This window comes from Stegastes partitus, unplaced genomic scaffold, assembly GCF_000690725.1.
Source record: "Stegastes partitus isolate 25-593 unplaced genomic scaffold, Stegastes_partitus-1.0.2 Scaffold78, whole genome shotgun sequence".
NCBI classification, from domain to species: domain Eukaryota; kingdom Metazoa; phylum Chordata; class Actinopteri; family Pomacentridae; genus Stegastes; species Stegastes partitus.
This window is the reverse complement of record NW_007577809.1, coordinates 364,455-388,950: the sequence shown is the minus strand read 5'-3', so window position 1 is coordinate 388,950 and position 24,496 is coordinate 364,455. Positions and strand designations below refer to the sequence as shown.

The 24,496-nt window shown below is 40.3% G+C and overlaps 1 protein-coding gene across 1 annotated transcript in view; it reads left to right on the top strand.

Moving 5' to 3' along the window:
- The window catches only part of b3glcta (beta 3-glucosyltransferase a), a 70,796-nt gene extending 52,918 nt beyond the window's left edge, over nucleotides 1-17,878 (top strand). The window contains 6 exon segments of the mRNA XM_008276648.1: nucleotides 3,415-3,484; nucleotides 5,816-5,929; nucleotides 13,598-13,697; nucleotides 14,085-14,204; nucleotides 15,085-15,229; nucleotides 17,312-17,878. Of these exon segments, the coding sequence (XP_008274870.1) occupies nucleotides 3,415-3,484; nucleotides 5,816-5,929; nucleotides 13,598-13,697; nucleotides 14,085-14,204; nucleotides 15,085-15,229; nucleotides 17,312-17,479 (717 nt within the window). The 3' untranslated portion in view covers nucleotides 17,480-17,878.
- Nucleotides 17,879-24,496: the final 6,618 nt, after the last annotated feature.

Here is a 24,496-nt window from a genome sequence, read left to right as displayed (position 1 = left end):
CACGCTGCTTGTGCTTTTGTGGTCTTGAGTCTGGTACATGTTTGTTGCAGTCTAAACCGTCAGATTTATATTCATGCGGTTATTACTTCCCTCTATGGAAATCACTTTCCTCATAAAACCGCTTTCATTTGAACCGAAAGCAGGACAAAAACTCCAGCAGCAGGCAGAGAAATGTGAAGGTCACAGGTTTAATAAGTATTCTCGGAGAAGTTTCCTTTCAGACAAAACAAGAGAGGACGTATCGCACTCGGACAGTGTTTGGAACAGCTGCAAGACAAATTGCCAAGTGGGGCCAGAGCAACACTTGACTGCAGTGTCAATAAAAGAATCAAGAGCCTCAAGAGGCAGATTCAAGGAGGTGAAGGACTACAATCAAAGTGGCCGTGGCAGGGAAAAAAATGTCCTTTTTATGCCTCCATGTCGGTGACAGCTGCGGCTGGAGGCTTCATGTTTACGGCTTGTCTGTCCATCTTGTCCTTGTAAACAGCGTGATATTTCTTAGGAACACCCTGAGAGAATTTTTAATCTTTTTTCAAACTCGACGATGAGGTGATAAGATTTTTGGTGGCCAAAGGTCACTGTGACCTCTGGAAACACGTTTGCGGTCGTAACTCAAGAATTCATACGTTAATTGTGACAGAAATTCACACCAGATGTCTGTTAAGATAATGACGTGATGGCATTTTATACCTCAAAGGTCAAAGCTTAACTGCACCGTGACATCATAATGTTCTGGAAAAAACACTGGTCGTTATTCAGCACCGTAACTCGGGAACAGGAGCGGAGATAGCGACCATATTTCACATTTGTTCTGGTATTGAATCGGTGACACCAATCCCACAACGAGGCTGTGATTGTGTAGTTCTTCCTGTCAGGTTAAATACTCGTGTGAATCATCTACGTTTTAGAAATCATAGCTTTTTTGTAGTAATATCTGTATGGGTGATTCACCTCAATTCACCAAATGTAAGAAAGAAAATGTTCATGCCTGACTATCATCAATTTGACAGATTTTTTTTTTTTAAAGTGGTGAATGTTGACCATGTGTAGAATCTGGGGTCAAAGGTAACATTTGTTTTTGAGTCAAAAATCCTTAAAGACGGCTGGAGTCCATTTTTGCATCGTTTTCTTTGCGCTACTTTGTGTAGCAAAGTTTCAAGTTGCATAACTTGGAAATAATGCAGCTGGAGTCCTGACATTTTGCAGCCTCACTGATCTGTACACATGGTCTTCAATGGTACAACCCTGCTGCTTTGATGGAATAATACAGTTATATCCATCCATCCATTATCTATACACCGCTTAATCCTCACTAGGGTCGTAGGGGGGCTGGAGTCTATCCCAGCTGACTCAGGGCGAAGGCAGGGGACACCCTGGACAGGTCACCAGTCTATCACAGGGCTACACTTAGAGACAGACAACCAAGCACACTCACATTCACACCTACAGACAATTTAGAATCACCAATTAACCTCAACATGTTTTTGGACTGTGTGGGAGGAAGCTGGAGAACCCGGAGAGAACCCACGCTGCACGGGGAGAACGTGCAAACTCCACGCAGAAAGATTCCGGTGCCCCCACCGGGACATGAACCTTCTTGCTGTGAGGCAACAGTGCTACCAACTGCACCACCTTGCAGCCCTAATACAGTTATATGATGATGCAAATTTGATCAAAAATCCCCATGTTTTTTTTTCCTATTTCGATATTCCACCAATCATAAAACCTTTATTTTTCACCCTAATAAGAGGCTGTTTTTTTTCCTGTGGTTGGCACCAGTAGCAGCTTTAAAATGCTGAGTATGGTGCCAGTCAGAGGCATACGCTATGAGAAACAAATTATCGGAATTATGGCCAACATTTGAAAAAACTGCATTGAGCTGGCATAATGGTACAATCCGATAGTGGTTCCAACTAGAAGAGTTATGTAATATTGTCACTGGGCTCCAACTTATAGTGCTTCAAACATGTTTAGAAAAAGTGTTACCATAAAATATGTCTCTCAGACTGAATATGGTTGGGCGCATTTGGTGAATTGAGACCAAATAACCCATATTTAATGCATTGTTGACTGTCATGGCTACAACTTTGCGTTCTGTTAGAATCAGCTTTACTGGCTATATGAGGAATCAGTTTCTCTTAATGTCTTTAAAGTCACTCAGTTATGTCATGATATAAACTGCGACTTGCCACCGGCAGAGATGTACAACCTCAAGGTGGTGATTCCGGTTATTTTAGGCTGTAACTAAACGTATGGTGGTGTGGGGTCCTCCCTGCATGTCTGGCAATTCAGGACAGGAAATTGTTATAATACATGAGTCACTTTCAGAAAACAGACGACCAAGAAACAATAATGCCTCAGGAGCAAACTGAAAGTGAGCAGTGAGACCCATAATAGGAATGTATTTTTAGCCGTCTTGAGGTTTTTGGGGTCTGAGGTCAGCAAACCATCGGTGTTGACGCAGTCGGTCCTTGATGAAATGCTGCCTGTCTGTCTGGTAGTCCTGTAGATGTCAGTGCAGCCTGATGCTCTGTGAAAGAAACAGAGCGTCAGGTTTTAGTGTGGTATTAATAGACTGTAAGCAAAAGAGGCAAATATTTGCAGGATCCAGCTGCATAAATGTGAAAAACACCATTGTTTGAATATAAACACAATTTGAAGATGTGGTTTTTTTTTGGCTCTGAAGACTGTGTGATTAAACTTTTTTTCTCTGCTTTCTGGTATTTTATGAAGTAAATGATTAAACAAGTAATCAGTTTGCACATTATTATTTAAATTTACATCTTTTAGTCTCAGTGTGATGCTCAGGCTTGATCATGGCACCAGAGCTTGTTACAGTCCGTAACACCCCGTCTGTTATTATTATTAGAAAAATGATGGTTTGTTCAGCAGCTGATGATATTTTAATTTGGCATACATTTTTAATGCGCTTTTCTCTGTTGTTGACTTAGTGAGTCTCTTTTGTGTGACTGTTCGAGACCAAAACAAATCATCCTGGTTTCATTTTTAGTCTTAAATTTATCTTCCTTCTCTGTCTCACAATGTTGCCAACGTTTTTTTGTTGTTGTTGTTTCCACTGACACAGAAGCCACAAATGTAGATTCAGTCCTGAATTTTTAAAAATATGCTGCATGATTATCAGCTACTGTCTGCCTTTATAGTTTCAGAAGGAGAGCCAAAGGCAGCCAGAGGGCCAAATTACCTCGGACCATTTACAAAAATATCCAATTCTAATTTCACTTTGAAGATATCAACTCCCACTGATCACTTAGACACTTAATATAGCCGGAAAACCAGAATTTCAACCACTTGGCTGCTTATAATATGGATTCAGCTTTAATTAGGCCTATATGTGATTTATGTGGTTTGTTCAAGCGGGCGTTCTTTGATTCATGTCTCCTACTTTCATCAAAGGGGGAGCCTGTAAATAAAGAAGATATATTTGTTGCTGTGAAAACGTGTAGGAAGTTTCACAGTGAAAGAGGTGAGTCACACTCCCACTCTTACAGAATCCAACAAAGATGCACAATTTCCCTTCAGATGGCGCACAGTTTTTGTCCTGTTGTTTTCTCGTAATGGATTTGTTTTACCTTTGACATGTGTGACTGTACGAGTGCTGGTTCCCCTTGATATGATAAAATCTTTCACTGAAATGATTCCCCCGTCATATCTGACAGGATTTGATATTGTTTTCGGCTAAAAAAAAATAAAAAATATCTCGGGAGTATTTAATTCGGTGCCTCCCTTGATGCTGGAAAAGCACGATCATCCAACAAAGCCACTATTTGGCACGCTCCGACTGACATTAAGCTATCTACAGTAAATCTGCTTCTCTTTCAACCTGATAAAAACCTAGCAGGTTAAGCCAATAGATCAAATTGCAAATTAATTTTAGAGGGATCAGACAAATTGTATACTGCATATAAAGGCTGTTGCTCAAAAGTAATTTCGCTAATTACCTTAATTACCATTTCCTCTGCCAGGCTGCCATTATCAGTTTCACATGCAGACAAGATGAAAATGAATATTTGATTTATACACCACAGGTTAGCTTCGATCAATAAAGCAGGAGACGTGAAAGTGCTTCACATTTAATTTGTTACTCAGTGTTGAGGCTTTTTAATCTTCTTTATCTTAAGTGATTGTATGCTGCAGAAACATGCATATGAACATGAAAATGCACATTAATCTATTTACAATTTAGATTAAAAATAGAAGGCTGCAGTGTTGTTGTTGTTTCTTTTTCTTTTAATGGGAAAAAAAACCTATTACTGATGTAGTCTAAAAGCTTGAACCTTGAAACTTTGCTTTTTATTTTTTGGTTTGAAGCTTTATTATTGCACCTAACTACCCTGAACGCCCACAAAAATAAAGAGAAGTGCACGTATCTATTGTTCCTTTAGTTCTGCGTCTCTGTATAGATTTTGTACATTTGAAACACAAAAAAACTAAATTATGGAAAATTGTTCCTACTCTGCTTTGGTGTGGTTTGGATTAATGGGGTTTCATTCTGTCAAAAACAACCCACATGGAACTATTTTTTTCAAGTATTTACTAAGCAGAAAATACAAAAAACAAAACAAAACAGACAGATCCAGTTGCATCATAGGACTGGACTTGCTAGAGGCAGAAAATATCAAATGAACTAGCATGTAACCCTCTTTAAGTTATATATACAGTCTAATAGTAGCTGTAATTCCTTGTACAGATCATTTATCTTTACTGTAACAACAGCTCATCTCTTCTCTTTCCATTTTGAATCTATTGATCGTCTGCTACAGTGAGACTGAAAACCAACATCTCACCTCCCTGATGCATTCAGAGTTTCTTTGTTTGGTGGTTTAAATACTTTGGTGATATAAGATAATTAGACATCCGTTATCCTTACAGTTCTTCTCCAGTTTATTTGTTTGTTTCTGATCACCTTTAAAGATGCTGAAAACCAGCAAAGATTTTATTTTTTTGTCAGTGTTAAATATGCCTCCATGATTCGTTTCTGTTGATTTATGAGAGTTGAGCATAGCCTCGAGCTGCTGCTGCTGCACATGTTGTCATAAAAACCTCCAGATCTCTCATCAATCTCAACCAAAACTGTAGGGAAACTGTAAACTAAGATGTTATTGTCAGTGACAGATAAGCCTGCCGTGTACTAATAGCGAGCTGAAAGACACAATATATAGAAAAATAAAATGTACACAGAGATGCAATAAACTGCTAACCTCCACCACTATTCTGCTGTTCTTCAACAGAGGCCAGATGGTCAAAGGCCACAGGTCCCAGTTTGCTACCGGGCATTGAGCACAAACTGACTGCAAATTACAAAACATGTTCTTGTGAAGTGTGATAGAAGTCTCACGGTTCATCTCTCATACTGCTGAAAGTCAGGAACATATTCTTTATTTTACAAGTTGCAATCTAACCGTTAATTTTGTATAACCCATAATGAAACTAGTCACAGTTTAAGCGGCACACGGCTTATCCAAACTCGCCTGAAGAGAGGTTCTTTTACCCAAAATGACAAGAAAAAAAAGTTTCTACACGCTTCAAGTTTCTCTTGAACAAGGTGGGAGGATTTAAAGGAACACGCTCTTTGAGTTCAGTTTGTTTTCCCCTCGTGTCCACTGATGAGTCAGTGGTCTTTAAGAGAACATTTTACCAAAATCAGACAGAAACATCAGAGAAACCGTGTTCTGCAATAAATATGAAATAATTATTTGGTCAGGGAACAAGTCCACATTGCACAAAACCAGAGAGCTGCTTGTTGTGAAACCTCGTGAACACTGTATTGATTTTTTTTTTCTCCCCTTTGCTCTAGTTCCAGTGATAAAGGAGACTTGGGAAAAAGATGCCTTATATTTAGAGTACTACAGTGACCATGCTGATCCTACGATACCAACTATTAATTTAGGAGTACCGAATACTGAAAGAGGTAAGTTTTCCTTTTGCAGTCGAAGCCCCTCAACCTCGGTTGTGCCGTCAGAGATACAGTCGCTGGCCTCGGGTGAGGGTGCAGGGTCATATACAAAGGTACATGAAAAATGAACTGGCAGACCAAGGTTCCACAACCTAACACCTCATGAAGGGAATTTAATTTAAACTTAACATTGCCGGAGAAATGGAAGCACGGTGAGTGGGAGTATCTGTGTTGAAAGACAATTTTAGCATTTTTTTCTCTAATAGCGTGCTCACACAAAGACAGTGACATGAATGGGTCAATCATGTTGGCCTTTTATAGGTCACTGCAAGATTTAAAAAAATAAAGCATTGCATGCTCTCTTTTATAGTTTGCTCAGAGTAATGATGAGATGAGGGCATCATGGTAGCTGACCTGGTCAATGTACAAAGTCCTTACTGTTGCATGTCGTCCTCTTTCTCTCTTTTGCTTCCTGTCCCTCTACAGCTGTCTCTATCTAATGCAGGAAATGAAAGCCTGAAAAAGAATGATTCTAAGGTGGAAAATGTGCTTTATGTTTGCTCTTGGATTGAAGGGAGCTTCTTTTTTTTTGACCAGGAGCTTTAAGCTACACATTTGCTCACACATAAGTTTGGGCTGATATCCCCTGCTGATTTCTACAGACTGCATGGCTGTCAGTATAAAATGTCTGAAATATTTGCTCTGGGTATGTGTTTAAGAGCTGGTGATAATGTGAAATTAGCTTATTTTACCTTTGATGTAGTTTTAAATGCAAGACACTTCATCTTTTTGAACTTTGCCAGATTTACCTGGTCAGGCGTTAAAAGTAATTTTCTTGAACGTATTGTTTAAAGGGTTTTATTTTGAAAATAGGCTCATATTCTATAATCTCAAATACAGACAGTATGGCGGATTTGGGTTTTCTATGTTCCAAGAATTCTAAAGCTTAGTGTCAGTATGAGAATGACAATTTTTAATTCTTGAGCAAGTTCTGGATCAATTATATCTCAATTTAGAGCATAGTTGCCTGCATCAGTTCAGCTTGTGAAATGCAAGTCTTTATCCTTTTTGGAATTTGAAACCAGTTTTAAACAAAACACCGGGAAACTACAGGTCGTCAAAGCAGCCCTAAATCTGGAGGCCTAATTTTGTGGTGGATTTGTTGCCATACAAAGTGGTATCATCAGCATAAAAATGGAAATCGCACCTCTAAGTTGGAAAACAAATGTATCTACACAGTAAATAGGAGAGGTCCAAGTATTTATCCTTGAGGAATATCTTTGTTAACCATCGAGGGACATAATTAAATCAGTTTCCCAGTGTTTTGTATTCTACATAGACCCCTGAAAGTAAATCTCAGCGTGAACCTTTCAGGTCGATAAGAGCTTTAGAGGAGCTGGCTGACAGATTTAGTTGAAGGTAGGTTTCCAGTCTATCCATCCATTATCTATACACCACTTAATCCTCGCGAGGGTCATGGGGGGGCTGGAGTCTATCCCAGCTGACTTAGGGTGAAGGCAGGGGACATCCTGGACAGGTCACCAGTCTATCACAGGGCTACACTTAGAGACAGACAACCAAGCACACTCACATTCACACCTACAACAGTTTAGAATCACCAATTAACCTCAACATGTCTTTGGACTGTGTGGGAGGAAGCCGGAGAACCCGGAGAGAACCTACGCTGCACGGGGAGAACATGCAAACTCCACGCAGAAAGATCCTGAGTGTCCTCACCGGGATGTGAACCCATGACCTTCTAGCTGTGAGGCAATGGTGCTAACCACCGATCCGCCTTGCAGCCCAGGTTTCCAGTCTTTAGGCCAAAATGTCCAAAAATCTTTCTTTCATATCCAGAGAAGGCCTTTTAAGATCCCAACATATTTATTTGATAATGAAATGAAATGAAATGAAATGAAAAATACTTTATTTATCTCAGAAGGGAAATTCAATGAACGACTAATGAACTACATGGACAGCATGATGTCATATGTGTGCAAACAAGCAGATGCAGAACACTAGCAGTACAATGCCTTAAGGAAAAACTGCTACATTTACATAAAAGTAAGATGGAATCAAGGAGAAAATAGCTGGACAGGTGTTCAGCGGTTAACAACCACTAGCTGTACATGGTAACAGAGCCCGAAGGTGGCTCCCTACGGAGGTGCACCAGGTATGATTGACTGGAAGGAGTCATTGGGACAGACCATTTTTCTCTGCAAAGAAAATCCATCCTCCACTGGTCTTAAGCCTGGTGATCCCTCAGGAGAAGCTTTAACCTAACAACATCCTCCAGCTTCTCCTGAGGGAGGAACTGGAGGATGTTGTTGAGTTAAACGATGCAGAGCTGCCCTGTTTCCGCTAGCGCTCTGAAGCAGATAAGAAAGAGATGGATGGATGGGTATGCATATTGTTGCTTCACCATTACTCCATGCCGAAATGCAATTTAGTGTGCACAGAAGAGATAAATATTATTTCAATATGCCCTGCTCAGGTATTCATCGCATACACCTTCATATAAGTTTGGTTCAAACTCAGCTTTAGCTTCAGGCAGAGTCTAGCTCCTGTCATTTCTGAATGAACTTGTCAGGAATTTCTATTTTTGCACAGTCGTTGCTGTCAGAATGTTTGACAGTCCTTCATCTGTATAATTCATTTACAAGTTTGAGAGATTCCTCAACAGAAGTCAACTTGTAGCGCTATATAATGAGGACAGAACAAGGCCGACTGTAGCATAATGTACAGAATGTGTGTCTTGAGCCAACTGCTACGGAATTTATGTAATGCAAAATATATAAATAATCAAAAGAAAAGTTCAGAAACTTAGAAAAACCCTAAGTATGCCCTGTGCAGTCCAGGGTAGTTTGTAAAAACAGCACAAACTCTCTGCTTCAGTGCCTCTCTGCTTGCTTGAGGCAGAGGCCATTTGGGCAAAAAATTATTCTACAGTCTGATGGCTGTCGGCACAAAATAGCACCAAAGACCTCTCATGTTGCACCTTAATGGGATACTGCGTCGGCTGCAGAGGTTTTCAGTGCGCTGTAGAACGGGTAAAGGTTGTTGTTGAAAGAAATCTGGTTTAGTCTCCAGCCTCCCTTCAGTTACTGTCTCCAGGCGGCTTAGACCTTTAACAAGGACGTCTTTTGCAACCTGTCTCCATCGAGGCAGTGAAGGATGCAAACTGCCACTGGCTACTTGCCGGTATGTTGTATGTGAACTAGTCTGCTGCGGAGCTGAGTCTAGTCAAGAATAAGAAGCCAACCTTTTTCTTGTGAAGTTACTCTGTTATCGTTCCAGTTTGTGGTTGATATGCAGCCCCCGTCCTTGGGAGCTGCCTCCTCTCCACCCCCTCGTTGTGGATGGTGACAGGTCTCACCCAGTTCCTGCCCCTGTAACAAATCCACTACCAGCTCCTTTGCTTTTCTGACTCTCACTCTTCTGCGCCAACTGTCAGACTTGAGATACATTCACACAAAAAAATCATTTAAATCAGCTATTTGCATTCAAATGTAAACAGCCAAAGAAAACCAACAGCAAAGATCTACAATTCAGATTGAAAGATTTCTGGATTTCTCTCACACTTACTGCTAAAATCAGTTTTCCTCTGATAAATCTCTTTTGTCACTCGCACTGGGCTCCAAAATAATGGCATCACAAGCTGAATGTACAATCTTTACCTAACCTAACCTGCAGCTTGTTAATTTTCTTTTGCAGATTGAGCCAGAGCGCCAATGAATGCGGCCGTCCCTATAGTTATTATAACAACCAGTGTGTATTGACCTCACTGCTCGCAGAAGTGGAGTCATAACTGCACAACTTATTGCAATGGCATAACTAGTGTAGAGTTGGAGGTCTGATGTGTGAAGAGTAAAAGGGAAGGTGACAGTTCAGTCCCCTGGGCCACCACAGTGCCACTCTGCAGCTTATAATGCATTGCTAATGTGCAACTGTGGAGTCGGGCCACGTTTGACTGAAAGCAACCTGCTTTAAATTCTTTTGAGACGCTAAAAACACATTGATTTTGGGAGCATTGAAAACCAAGAGAAATTATTAAGCATGTCGCCACCTGATTGTATTATGCAGTGAATGTCTCCTTAGGGTTAATTGGAAGTAGAAAAACGTTCATACTGTGCAGGGACAGTTTTACAGGCCTTGTAGAATTTACTAATGGGTTTGAATGAGGAAATGGCTGCTTTTTGTTGAGCAGTTCAATTTGTTTGCATCGACTGGTCCACTATTGTCTTACTGACTGCACGCTGTTCATCCTATTGATTACAGTTTCAATTGTACAATTTCATTTTGCAGACGCTTTTATCCAAAGCGACGTACATCTGAGAGTACAAGCAAGGATCTAGTCAGGAGAAAACAATCTGGATAAGAGCCATAGAACAGATGCTACAATATAGTGACAGGTATTTCTGCCCATGTCCACCTGCATTTACAGACAGGCACATCTGAATATCACGCAGTCCAGTGCAACTTAATCACTCTATGAGCCTAAAAAACTGGGATAGATACACCTATGTCAAGTATATTAGGGTTTCTTGATGATAGAAACCTTAAATAAGGTAGAAATCTTAAAAAGGGCTGTTTAAGTAGATTGCATTTGATTACATGTAATCAGTTAATAGGGCATCAAATATATTTTCTAATTTCTCAATAAATATGCTCTTATTTGTTCTGCAAAATGTAAAAAAACAAAAATCACGATCCCGTCACATTACCTATTTCGTTCAACTAACAGTGCAACACCAAAAGATTTACGTCCTGTTATATATGCTGGGAAATGCATCAAATCTTAACATTTAGGAACGTGGCATTTTTCCTTAAATATCAGTTAAGCGAGAAAATGTTGCAGCTCCAGCAGAAAGGCAAAAAAAAAAGTGCATAAATGGGTAAGTAATTGCGATGTCATAGCGCGCTGTAAGTGCTGCATAGTGCGGTAGACCTCTCCTTACATACAGGTTTGTTAAATGGTCGTCTGTTGAGTTATTATCACCAAGCAGAGCTGCATTAATACAGCACATTTCAAATGATGTTCTTCATGATATTCTCTCTTTGTATGGCAGAGCCTGGGGTCAAGGCAAAGGCATGATGTGCGCTTTCACTCACAGTTTGCATACCGGGGGGAAAAAAAATGTTCAAGTTCTAGTCGTCTGGCTTCTCAGACGTGTTCCTTTGCAGAGCTCAACGCATTACCTAACCTAGGCTACCAAGAGTTGGCGTGACTTACCTCTGAGTTTGACATCTTATACAAGAAAATGCCTTGGCTCTGCTTCTCTCAACCAATAATTTATGTCAGTGTTGTTTTGGGTTTTTTTAAAGCCACTGTTGGCAAAGTCATTCTCACAGTTCGTCCAGAAGAAAGTGTCTCCTTCCCTTTAATTTTGCCTTCTACTGCATGCCAGTATTTGTTTTTTATTTTATTATTTTTTTCACTTTCGGGAGACAACAATCTAGCGTTGGCAGGAATCCACAGTCCATCATCAAAGCAGGGGGATGTTCAGTGGTTTGGTAAACAGCCAGATACTGGAGCTACTGTCAGTGCATAATGTCAGTCAAACAGAGCTCATAATAGAATTTACATCTTGGAGTATGTACAGTAGATTGGATTTGTACAGTGGTTTAAGTCCGATGCCTAGAAATTGATTCTAAATGTGATTGGTGCTGCGGTAAACAAAACCATGACAACAGAAAAGAGGCAGTAATAGAAATATGCAGTGGAGTCAGCCACTTGGGGACGCACAGCCACTGGCTCTGCAATAATCAGATAAACTTGCAATGAAATGATATATGATTGAGGTCAAATGAAAAACGAGCAGTTTATCAGTCTCTCAGTATCAGATTCCCACATGATCAGGGCGCACATAATTTTCTATTTGTTTTGCCTACTTCTTTCTGTTCCTTTCCCCGGGCCTAAAGGTTTATGCTAATGATGGCTGAGAGCATCCTTGAAGTTCATCAACAGTCATCAGGCGTCAATGTGTCAGGAGTCTGTGTTCATCACTGTTATACGTGCCTGTGCCCTTGGAGGCAAACGTTAAAACCCTGCATCTACATGTGAACCAAAGAATATGAAATACAGTATACACAAGTACAGACAGACTTGTTCTGGAGACTCCAACAAAAAAAACAACAACAAAAAACAGATGTAACATAAAATAAATTCACCACGTTGCCCCAAAAGACAAGCTTTGACTGATTTAAGACTGTCTGCAGTCCCAAATAAATATTAAGACTGGTGAAAACACACATCCTTACAGTATATGGGTATTTTGAAATGGAAAAATAAAACTCAACAGTCTAAGGTTAAAAATTCAGATAGTCTGAGCAAGTGAGGGAAAGCATGATGCAAGACCTTGAAATGGAAAAGTGGCAAAGAAACTTTATCAAGTAAATACACTGTTCATGGTCAAGCGTCTTGTTCTTACCTCTGACGTGCCATCGAGCGAAAAAAAAAGTCATTTCTAAGCTCAAACATGAACTTTCTTTAGTATTATGTAGAAATAAAGTGCAGCGCGGCTAGTTTTCCTTTTTGTGTGGACATTTTCACGATGCATACTGCATGAAACATGAACAAGGAAACTACTGCATCTTTCCAGGCCCCTGAACATCACTAGCCTCCTCCAACTGGAAATAAGATTACCAGGCTTGTATGGAGATCTGTCTGAAAAAGTGCGTTTTTTTGGATTTTATTCCTGTCAGCAGTTCAAGGTGTCCTTTCTTATTCTATATTCAGATACTTAGAAAAAACACCTTGGGTGCCTTATAAATAAAACAGTAAGGCCTCAGTATTCTTTGTGATGCTTGCCACCAGGGATTTCCGTGTCTCAGCTCACAGCCCTGATGGTGTGCAGATATTTGGATTCTGATGGGTATATTTCTTTGGTTTTCCTTGTGTTTGTTGCGTACTGCCACATCACCGATTTTGTTTTCAGGAGCTGGCAGAACATTTTGTTCCATCTGGCCGTCATGTCAAACATGCCAGAGTGAAAGTTTGATCTTCCCGGCCCATCATGCCAAACTTACCTTATTATTTCTTTGAGATGTCAGAACGTAGGCAATGGTTTTCTGTCTGCTTCTCAAAGCTCCAGAGGACACATGTTTGCACTGAAAAAAGCCAAAGAATGTTTTATTTAACGCTTGGTTTAAAAAGGTAAATCATTTGAAGCCACGGCCCTTCAAACATGAGGTCGCGTGTCTGATCTCTGCAGTGACTGAGGCGCTTTCGAGGTGTCCTTGAGCAGAATGCAGAACTGATGCTTGTTCACACTTTGTAACTTACCATCCACACGACTGTCAAGTTAATGCACCTTTGCAGGCTTTGGCCACAATGGTCCTGCTTACTTTTATTGCCTCCTCTCAATGCTGCTATCAAGAGAATGTAATTAGTAACTTAGCTCAAAAAATAAAGCCTTATGTTGCTGGTTTTGTGTAGTAATTGGGACTGTTGGTCAGCCTCCTCCTCACATTCATTCGTCTGAGTAAGATTAATGACTGTGATTTTTTTGTTGCTATTGTCCTCTGTGTGCGTTTGTGTCTATGCAAGTACGCGCGCATGTAAATAAGTGTGTTTTTCTACCTAACGGGGTCATTTATCTTTTTAAAGCACAATACCGCACATGGTCAATATGTGATTAAGTCCTACTGGCCAGTCTATTGATGGCATGTCTCTATTTGCAGGCCACTGCGGGAAAACATTTGCAATCCTTCAAAGATTTCTAAGCGATGCTGTCCCGAACACCAAATGGCTGCTTGTTGTGGACGATGACACGCTTATCAGGTACATTTTCATCATCTGGAAATGTTTTTTTTTTTTTTTCCATTTGTCATCTGGGACATTCATTGTTCCAAATGCCACGCTTTCATTTATCTCAAAGTCTCAAAGACAGATTCCGTCTCAGCCGTGAAAAGGTTTACACAGTAAAAGATAGCAACGCGTGCAACTTGGTTAAAAATGGCTTCCAGAGATATTACCATCCTCTCCAACGTTTAACAGCTCGATACACACATTTACATCCAGCTGGCTTCACTTCCTGCCAGGTTGCCCTTTGTGGATGTGTAATAACACCTAAGGGAGAGCAGTTATTTCAGCCTCTAAATGATCAGCTGTAGACACATTCATGTGTGCTGGATGACGATGATGAGTTTCACCGGTGCTTTCCCGCAGCCTTCCCAGACTGCAGGTCTTGCTGAGCTGTTACGATCCCTCTGAACCGGTGTGTCTCGGCGAGAGGTACGGCTACGGCCTGAGCCAAGGAGGCTACAGCTACATCACGGGAGGTGGAGGGTGAGTTTCGCTGCTCAAATGCTTTGGGAATAACGATGAAAGATACAGAAGGCAGCAGAGGAACTATAAAGTGTGTAATGAAAAACCTGTAATCTGTAATTTACAGATAAACCATTTTAATTCAGTTTAAAAAATGTGCTGCTTCCCTAAGGGAAATTTGGTTCGCAGGCTGCATTACAGTAGAGGGACTCAATAAAAGTTTGGAATAAATCACCGCAGAATACAGTCAGGAAACAGTCATCAGCTGATAAGCCGAGACAAGGAGTCAATGCGAAGTAAAGACCCTTTTTATTACACACAACTTACTTTCTTCAAGTGGACAAGCAGGGAAAGTTTCATGTCAGCTGTCAGTGCAGACTTACAACATCTCTATGGTGCAGATTTCACCCATTTGGCAAAATGTCTACTATAGATAAATCGTGAGCTGTGTGAGAAACTCTATTTAGGGACACGTCAGCTGCTATGACACTTTACAACACTACAGCTGCCAGTTTTTCTCAAAGTGATGTCTTCTAAAAACAGTTTTGAGTGGCAATGAGCGATTTTTTTTGGCAGCTTTAGTTTGGTTTTTTTCATGTCTAATTGTTTCTCATTTCAAAGACGCGTCAATCATTGTTGCGAGGAGCCGATTCACGGGGAGAGAAAAAAAAAAGCACATCTCTCTCCCTCTCTCTCGGCTCAGCATGCAGTTTCAACTCTTTTATCTGTTGCCCTCCCACTGGATGAATAAAAGACACACACTGACCCTTTTCTATGATAGCTGTAAGATATACATATTTTCTGTTGATTTCCAATGTTTTGGGGGTTTTTTTGTGTTAACTGAGGCTTTACAGTGCGACTGAATCTGCTGTTATGTGTCTGTTTTGATGTGCTGCTGCAGTATGGTGTTCAGCAGGGAGGCGGTGGTCCGACTTCTTAACAGTGGGTGCAAGTGCTACAGCAATGATGCGCCGGATGACATGGTGCTGGGAATGTGCCTCAATGCTCTCGGACTCCCCGTCACACACAGTCCTCTCTTCCACCAGGTTCTTTTCACATTCTTATTATACATTCTCTGTGCGTCTCACTCTTTTTTTTTTTAACCTTCAGTTAGAATAATAAAGGTTTTTAATTAATTGTCTGTATAAAATACCTTCTTGTGGAATTTCTCAGTCATTCAGGTAATCTTTAGAGCTCCATTCAGTAGTTTTGGTTCCTCGAGACGTTTCACCTTCATCCTTCTTCTGTTCTGATTGATGAGGAGTCTCGGATATATTCTCACCTCCAAATCACAGTGCTAATAATCTGTTAACAACCCCAGGCTCGCATGCCTCGAGGTGTAAATGTAGCTGAATCAGGGACGACTCAAGGTGTTAATGAAGTTTCTGGGGAGAGATCTCAAGGCTGCATTATACGTACCTGATAAGTGACGTGATCCACCCTCCTCCTCTGTTTAGAGATGCAAGATGGCTTCCTTCGCTCCTTTCTCAAACCGTCTGGCTGCTTTGTCCACAAAACTTGTTCACCTAAAACAAACAAACAAACAAAGCAACACTGTATAAGCACTCCAATATAGTGAGGAGTGCACAGACTTATATGTAGGAGAGACTGAACAATCTCCCCACAAGCACATGGACAGGAGAACAATCTTCCCAGAACAAAAACTCAGTAGTCTACCTGCGTCTAAAGGATAAGAGTCTCCCTCCTTTGAGGACAGCAAAGTTCACATTCTGGACAGAGAAGATAGATGGTTTGAGAGAGGAGTTAAATTGGAGCAGCCATTTCTAAACAAAGGCCTATGACACCATTTATCCTGTATTTATAATGCCATCTTGAGATGCCTCCCCAGAAAGTTTCCCCACCATTAACACCTTGAGTTGTCCCTGATCTGGCAGTTTCACAACCATTAACACCCCGCGGCGTGTCGGGCTGGACTTGTTAATGGGCTATTAGCCATGTGATTTCGAGGTGACAAAACACTATATATCTGGGACTCCCCACCAGTCAATTAGGACTGAAGGAGCCTCTTGAATGAGAGGTGAAATGTCTTCAAGCGAGGAGAGATGAATAGCTGTCGAGTTGCCTTCTCCTGCGGCTCTTAGCCTTGCAAAAATATAAACAGACTATCATTTTTTTTAGCTAATTTAAAAATCTCTTCAGCATCTATTCAGCTATAGAGGAGATTTGACAGTGAGATGAATGGTGTCTTTTGAGAAAAAAAAATTGTCAAAAGAAATTCATATTTTATTGCAGGTTTTACAAATCCATCATCCAGAGACAGTCAGAAGCTGATAACTGATGTTCTAAAGCCCCACACAGGTGTTTCTACCTCTGCCTATGTAGCATTTATGTCCTATTATAGATTCTGTAATTACAAAAAAATCAGTTTAGACCCTCTTTATATATTCCAAGCCTGAGATAATGAGAATATCTGACAGGCAGTGTCTCCCATTAAGCAAAAAGACCTACAAATTTACCCAGACATCCATATTTACTAACCTTTTCAAGTTCTATTAAGTTGTGTGCAGCTGAGCTCTCGGAGAAATCCCTGTCATAATTATAATGTGGATATTGACATGAAGAGTATTTACAAACCAGAAACTGGTAATTACAGCATCTCGTACGCAAATGCAGCGTCACGTGGAAGCCGAAGTCCCACGGAGATAAGCAGAGAAATAGGGAGGGTAAAATCACGATGCTCACAGTAGGCGGGTTTTTTTTCTCACAGCAGATATTTTCCCTTCAGTTGTATAAACAGCACAGGTGTTTGTGATGGAATTAATGAGCAGCGTGTGCATTACCAGGACCGTCAAACCAAGGCAGCCAAAGGGAATTTAGCATTTCTTATTTACACCTACGATTTTCCTCGTTTGTGTAATTTCTCCCATTGTGAGTGGGATGTCAAATGCAGTCCGTGCACCGATTAGCAGCGGTACCACCTGGTTAAGTGCACGCTGCTGCTGTGTGGGACCTTTAATAAGACATCATAAGTATCAGTTTTTCTGCTTTCTTCATCCAGCATTTTGAACTTAAACTTTGGTGCCTTTGCTCTTTCTGCAGCACCTTGCAACGCGGTCTCCTGTGACTGCTTCCAAATATAAATTACTGTACTTAATCTTACCTTTCAGGCACGCCCAGAGGACTATGCCAGGGACTTCTTAGCTCACCAGGTGCCCATCTCTTTCCATAAACACTGGAACATCGACCCCGTTGCTGTTTTCAACAAATGGCTTAAGGATGACTTGAGGGCAAAGGCTTCAGATGAACTTAGTAAGAGCGCAAAGACGGAGTTATAATACTTTTTAGCACACAACTAGCCTGTATGAATATATATGTATGTACAGAGTGTGTGTGTGTGTGCGCGCGTGTGTGTGTGTCATTGAAATATTATCTATTCAGAGATGTAAATGTTTTTTGTACTGTTGATGTTGAAGTGTTATTAAGAGGGACCATGCGAGCGTGTGTCCAAGACTTAATATCTGGGTGTTTTCATGACTGAGTTGCATGTTGAGGTTACTGTTAATTTTGGAATATATGAACATAATATGTGTATATTTATATCATATGAATAATCCAATACCTTACAGAGGAGCATATCTTTTTCTCTGGGAGATACTGTGTCTTTTAAAATTTATCACTAATGCTGTACAATGTGCTCTATTTTGTCATAAAAGTATAAATATTTGAAAATGTTATGCTTCCCGATTTCATTGGAGACCGATTACAGGATTTAGTGTAGGCCAGTAATGTATAAATAATGAAGTTGTTAAAGGTTAATTGAGGCTAAGACGAAAAGATGGTGAAACTACAGTATGAGCAGACTGTTTGGTGCAGCTACAAAGCAGCATTAAAACTCTCTAAAGCATGCTGAAGGTTTGTAATTACTCCTAAAATGTGTCCAACATGTAGGTTTTAAAAGGGTCCCAACTGGTGCACAGACAGATATATGTCTTACCTTCACTTTAATCTCACCTCAGCACCCTCATTACATCTTTTTTTTTCCCCCCAAACCATCTGTTTCTTGAGGGTCGCTTTGACCTCAGGAACAAAAAAAAAAAAAAACAGCAGGTATAATTTCATGGACATACTTTCTTATAAAACGTTACCTGATGTCCTGCAGGGTGAAGCTGAAATGGGGTTTATCAACATTAATGCCATTTTTTTAATTTTCTTTTTTTTCTTTTCTGTCTCTAAGATAATTAATTGGCAGACTCGGTAATTTCCTGACCATTATTAAAGGTCTTTCAAAGACCTTGAGTCTCAGTTTAAGAATTAAACATTTCCTCTTCGGGCTGTTTCCCATCTTGAAAAATTAATTTGCTGCTGTAAAGCTTCGTTCTCCAAAAAATTGGAAGTGACTTCTGCATCGTAATGGTCACAAAAGCTTTCGAGAACCTGTGGATCATGCAAGCCTTGATATTAATTCTGCTCAACAAATGAAAACTGTTAATAGAGGAAAACTCATTAATGTCTGTCTGAAACGCACTTTGTGAAACAGAAGATGTTCCTCAGCGTACAGATCTTGTCAGCATTGTGCTGCTAAATTTACACTGTCCTAATAGCACAGTGGGCTGGTGCGAGTTCATGGAAAGTCTAATAGCTTCAGGCATTTGAAGCAGAGCAATAACTCAAGTAGACATCCCCTAACACACCTATGAATTGTAACCTATTTGCAGGAAACGAATTAAATTCCTAGTGGGACTCACCCACACATGGAGTGATGAGTGGTGGTAAGACAGTACTTTACACTGAACTATATCCTTGGTGGAATTCAAAATAGCATTTCTGAATTGTAGCAAGAACTTTGAAAATGCTGAGCTTATGAACACTGGCCAACCCTAAAGAAAACTGACCATACATTTGAAAATATACTTTTTTAAAAGACCTGCTTTATTTATTGATTATTACATTGTCTGTGGATTTTCTAAACTAAGTGAGGGTGTAAATGCTCCTTCAGGGTCTCTTTACACTGCCAAGTTTCCCACTCTGCATTCTTTATATTTATTATGCAATCATATCCGACACCTTCAGTGACTTTGAACTGTGAACTCCCTTGCAGAAAATTCCATTTTTTACAGGAAAAAAAAACAAAACCTACACGTCTTCAGTGTCCTCAGTGGTACGAGCAGTAGAGTCTACGGGATTCTGACCTGACCTCCAATATTGGTACTTACTTGTCTTTGCAGTAAAGTGTGGGCGAGTTAAGAAAAAATAAATAAATCTTGAATTTACATGAAATTTAATCATTATTCCAACCTGCATACAGCTGTACATCCATCTCCAAACCCATTATTCTTGTCTGAAGTGCTCATGAACTTGCATAGTTAACATTGCATAATTGACTCATCTATGTAACGATGTGTTAAATCGTCAGGTTTGAAACCGTGAACGTTGAGAGTTAAGTTGGTAGCAGAAAGAAAATGCACTTGATACACTCTCTGTGCACCTTTTTACCTTTATTCCACCTTTTCATCCAGTTCATTGTAAAGAAAATTCATCTTGTCATCATATTTCAATCTCCCCGTACCTTTTCTAACTAAAAGGCTAAGGCCAAAGTGTTCGTAGAACTTTATTTGAATTTTTATTCAAATTTTCATTCATAAATGCTTTTTTTTTTCTCCCCCTGTGCTTTTGCATTTGTGAGCCGTAAGAGTTGAGACTTGAGAGAACCGTTGGAGGGTGTTGAATTTTCTGTCGGGGGCTGAACGCGAGTGCGTTTTTTTTCCCCTCAGAGGATTCGCTGTGACCATAAGAGGCTCCAAAGTGGAGCAGATGACAAGAGCTGCCGCAGTCGGTGCCATCTCAAATCTCTGTCACAGGCGTCTCAACCGAGGCTTTTGTCGTCGCTCACTTTTCTCACTTGTTGCCAAACCGTTTTCCATCCCTCGAGTGGGACAACAGTGACTGCAAAGATCTCTTTAGCTAAACAATTATGAGACTTGAGCTACAGGAACTTCTCTCAGCTGCAGTGAAGCGAGTGTCAAGTGTTCAGTGCGGTGCACTGCGCAGTATAATGTGAATGTTTCAACATTTTAGCCATGCAAATGCTCTATATCGGCTCTGTAGGGTTGGAACAAATATGTTGAGATGGATTAGCATGAAATTTTGTGCAGATTCTTATCGTCTGCAGATGATGAATCCTAATGAATCCCCTGACACCTGCAACAGTAATGACATTCCCATCAGCCTCAGCAGCGCATTGTATGTAGTGCTCATTAGCAAATGTTAGAAACACAGAACTAAGATGGCAAACGTGTTAAAAGATCATCCAGTAAATATGATCACTTTCGTATTGTCACATACAAACATGCCAACATTAGTATTCAGCTCAGAGCATTGCTGTCCACTCGGCCATTCCTTTTAATCAGACAGCTAAGCTTTTGTGACACTGCTTTGTGAATTAGAAGGACACATTTGCTTTCAAACTGAACTGTAGTAGAAATTATATGAAGGCATATTTCTGTATTGTGTGTGTGTATATATATATATAATTCTTTGGATAATTGTAATTTTCCTCCTTTTTAATTTATACTTGCAGGTCATCTAGTGGCTCATGTTAATAACATGAATGCAATTGGTGCCAAAGTGAATCTTTTTTACATAATTTCAGCCAGCTAGAAAGGTCAGGTTGAGAGTGCAAACACATTCATTTATACTGTAACATCATCATATTTTAATGTTTTCTCATTAATGAGACCGCTGACACTTAGACTCCCACCTCTTTGTCTCTCTCTCACACACACACACAGAGCCAGAAATTAGTGTGTTTTATAAGTCTGGTGTGTTATATGGTTTGGAATTTATGGACGCAGACACAGGCGCCTTGTATAGGTGTCTGAAATCTCATTTTGCCCGAGGGACGTTTTACCGACACCATGAAAATAAATTAGATTGTACTGATTATAAACATTATGCATTCAAAAGGTGTTCCTCAGCAGGAGTCATCTCTTTGCCTGTCTGTTTAGAAGAAGAAAATCATAATGATAATGAATGTTGACAGGGCTGGCAAATGAATTATTTGCATCTATATGTATACTTCTGCTGTGCCCTATAAGGGTAATGTGATTTTTTGCCTGTACAATTTAACCTCCTCAGAACAAGCGCTGTCAAATTATCATTCTGAGCTTGAGAGGAGTCTCTTTGAAAAAAAAAAAAAAAAAAAGTACAATTTAACCTCCTCAGAACAAGCGCTGTCAAATTATCATTCTGAGCTTGAGAGGAGTCTCTTTGACAAAAAAAAAAGGCAGAGAGGATAATGTAGGAAATGTTAAGCTTGTGGAGATGTGCAGAGAAATGGGCAGGTTGCAGTGGAAGCCAGGCTAAAGGACAAGTGTTGAAAGTCAAAATGCTCGCGACTCTTAACCATCAGTTATGCAAGATTGGTTTTATAGCAAGTCCAGTAGTAAAATAAATAGTATGCTGTCATTGTGTCAGGCTACTGATACGGATTAAAAAATTTCTGAATACTTACCGTCCGCCAGCTGCCTATTTCAAGAGAAGATTAGATTAGATCAAATAAACTTTATTGCCCTTGCGGAGGAAATTTGTCTCTGACATGGAAGTCACAGCAGCAAGGACACAGAAAAAACCAAAGCAAACCATAACAAACAACCGAGCAGGACAGAATCACGACATATCACAGAAATTGCAATAAAAAAAATCTTGACGAATTACTGTAAATAGCCAGTCGTCATAAATAAATAATAGAAAGCAGGAAAAGAAAGGAAGAGACGGGCGTGTGATGCTTGTGTTGGTGTCTGGAGACTCAGACTATCATTCTGAGTTAATCAGTTTTATTGGCAGGGGAACAACATGCTCCATGTCTCTGCTCCGGCTGCACAACGGGACGCTGTATCATCTGCCTGGTGGAGAGAGATGCTGCTAGCTGTCCAAGACGTAAGTGGAGTGTACCAATACATATATTCATAGTGTGTGTGTATTTTTAATGTCCGATATATTAAAGCTGCAGTAGGCAGAAATCTGGAAAATGCCAGAATTGGAAAACACGCAGCCCTCAACCTTCAACTCTTGCCTCTCCTCATTTCGACTGCAGCCAACAGGTTGTTTTAATGGAGCGCAACGAGGAATGTCAGAATTTATGTGGAAAAAGTGCTGCTACTGCAAGACAGGAGTGCTGGTATAAAGCTGTTAATCGTGCGTTAATATATCTGTTTTATTGAAGAATGCAGCCATTTGTTTTTAACGTGACCAATAGAATCGTTCCATTTCTACTCTGTGTTCTATTGGCTGCGGTACAGAAGTGTAAACAGACTTGGCAGCAAATCAGGACCAAACATAAAACATGTGCGATGACATACAGTGTGTGAAGCTGCAGCTGCATGGCTTCATGTAGTGGGATTACTAACACACAGCTCAACAGGTTCACAGATATAAAGCATTCCCCCAGAATCTGTATCGCTCATAGAGAATCCCTCAGGAAATGATTTGGTTCAAATTTCTGAACAGAACCTGCTCTGGACCAGGTTAGCTAAGTTACTGTAGTGATCTATCAGGTTAGAAGAGAGCCACTTTATGGCATTGAGAACTGACTTTAAGCTCAACAAACCTCGCTAACCCACTAATCTCCATTCAGAGTACAGCCCTCAGGATTCATCACCCATCCTCCCAAGTAAAAGCCCTCCGTCTAATCTATTGCACGTCTTGTTTGCCTTTCATACTATCTCATATGATTGGTGAGAAGCCTCTTGATTGCCTAAAGTCTCCCATTTTCTAAACATGAAAACTAAGTCAAAGCAGAAGTCTGGTCTCCTCTCAGATGTTTAAATCACAATATACTGACAGATTAGTAAGGGATTTTTGCCAAGTGACGTCCACAGAAATACTGCCTACATCAGCTTTAAGCAAATGGGGCAAACAGTGAGCAGGCAAATAAAAAGAATCCCCAAAATAGAGTTGAAAATAGGCAAACACCCTCAAATAGCCCAATACAGTATGTGTCAGTTCCTTCAAAAGCTGGACATTGTTGGAAGCAGTGCACATGGATCTGCTCGCTACACTCTGTTATAGTTGCAATTCCACAAAGTTGGGAGACTTATAAGAGAAAAAAAAAAATCAAAAGAATGGTCAAAACTGAGGCTGCAGAGGTTAATCCTGACTTCTCTTGCCTTACGGTGAAAACTGCTGCAGTGTGTCACATAATGCAATTCAATACAGTCTTTTATTACACCCCTGCACCACCTCTCATCTTTCAAATGTCACGGCCCAAGTTTATCTTACAGGGATCCTCTCTTCAACCTAACTCAAAAAGAAAAAAAAACTAAAAACTGACGACATTATTTGCTCAGAAAGTCTTTATGGCACATACACTGATTGTTGTTTGTAAAATCAGTGGACTGCCTTATTTATGTTCTACTGTACGCAGTTTCTATTTTTCTGAGAGGAAATGAGTTTTGTCTTTTTTTTTCTTTTTTTTCTTTTACAAGCGTCAGAGTAAAAAGTAAGAAGGATGGGGCAGAGGCTGACAGGAGGTCTGTTGGATTTAGGGAAAGTTTGAACTTTAACAAGCTTATTTTGTTCTGTGAGAAAAGAGTGGGAGCACTTGATTATGTGAGGTTTCACCTCTGGCTCCTGAAACTTATGAGCTGCACGTACTGTACGGGGGTGTGACATGGCTGCAGGATTAGGGGAGAGTTTCTTATTACTGTCATAGTGGAGAATGTGCACTCGGATTTTCCTTCAGCGGTAAAACCTGAGAAGTAACACCAGGCTGTGTCTGACCTCTTGTACCACAGTCTTAAGCCTATAGCACGTGTTTGTCTGTTACATTTCTGTACACTGCACATGAATTAATGCATGGTGCAGGTATGACCCAGTGGATTTTTTTGGTACTTTATATGTGCCTGTGAGTATTTTTGTCTTCCAAATTTGATCCAGTCGAATGTCTCACTGTGACATCTCTGCTGCACAACTTCAATTCCAGGTGTAGTGTCTTTGATTAGATCATATAATAAGCAGCGAACATGTGTTACAATAACACTATTCAACACTGGTCTGCTTTGAAAGCACAAACATTCAGTAATGCTGAAAAGGGCAAAGCATCTCCGTGTACAGGTGCCTTGGTGCTGCTACTGCTCAGTGAAACACAGTGTGATGAACTAGTCAGAATTCCTCCCACACATGTTAACCCTCATTTATCTTTGAGGCACAGAAAGGAAAGAAAAATGGCCACCTGTTCACTTTCATCTCTGCATGAAATGTAATTATTTTGAGAGGTGTGGGCAAGTTACCTGAGCGTGAGCTCAATAAGTTGCATGTACAGGCTCTGCACCAGTTCATTTTACATTTCTGGGTTC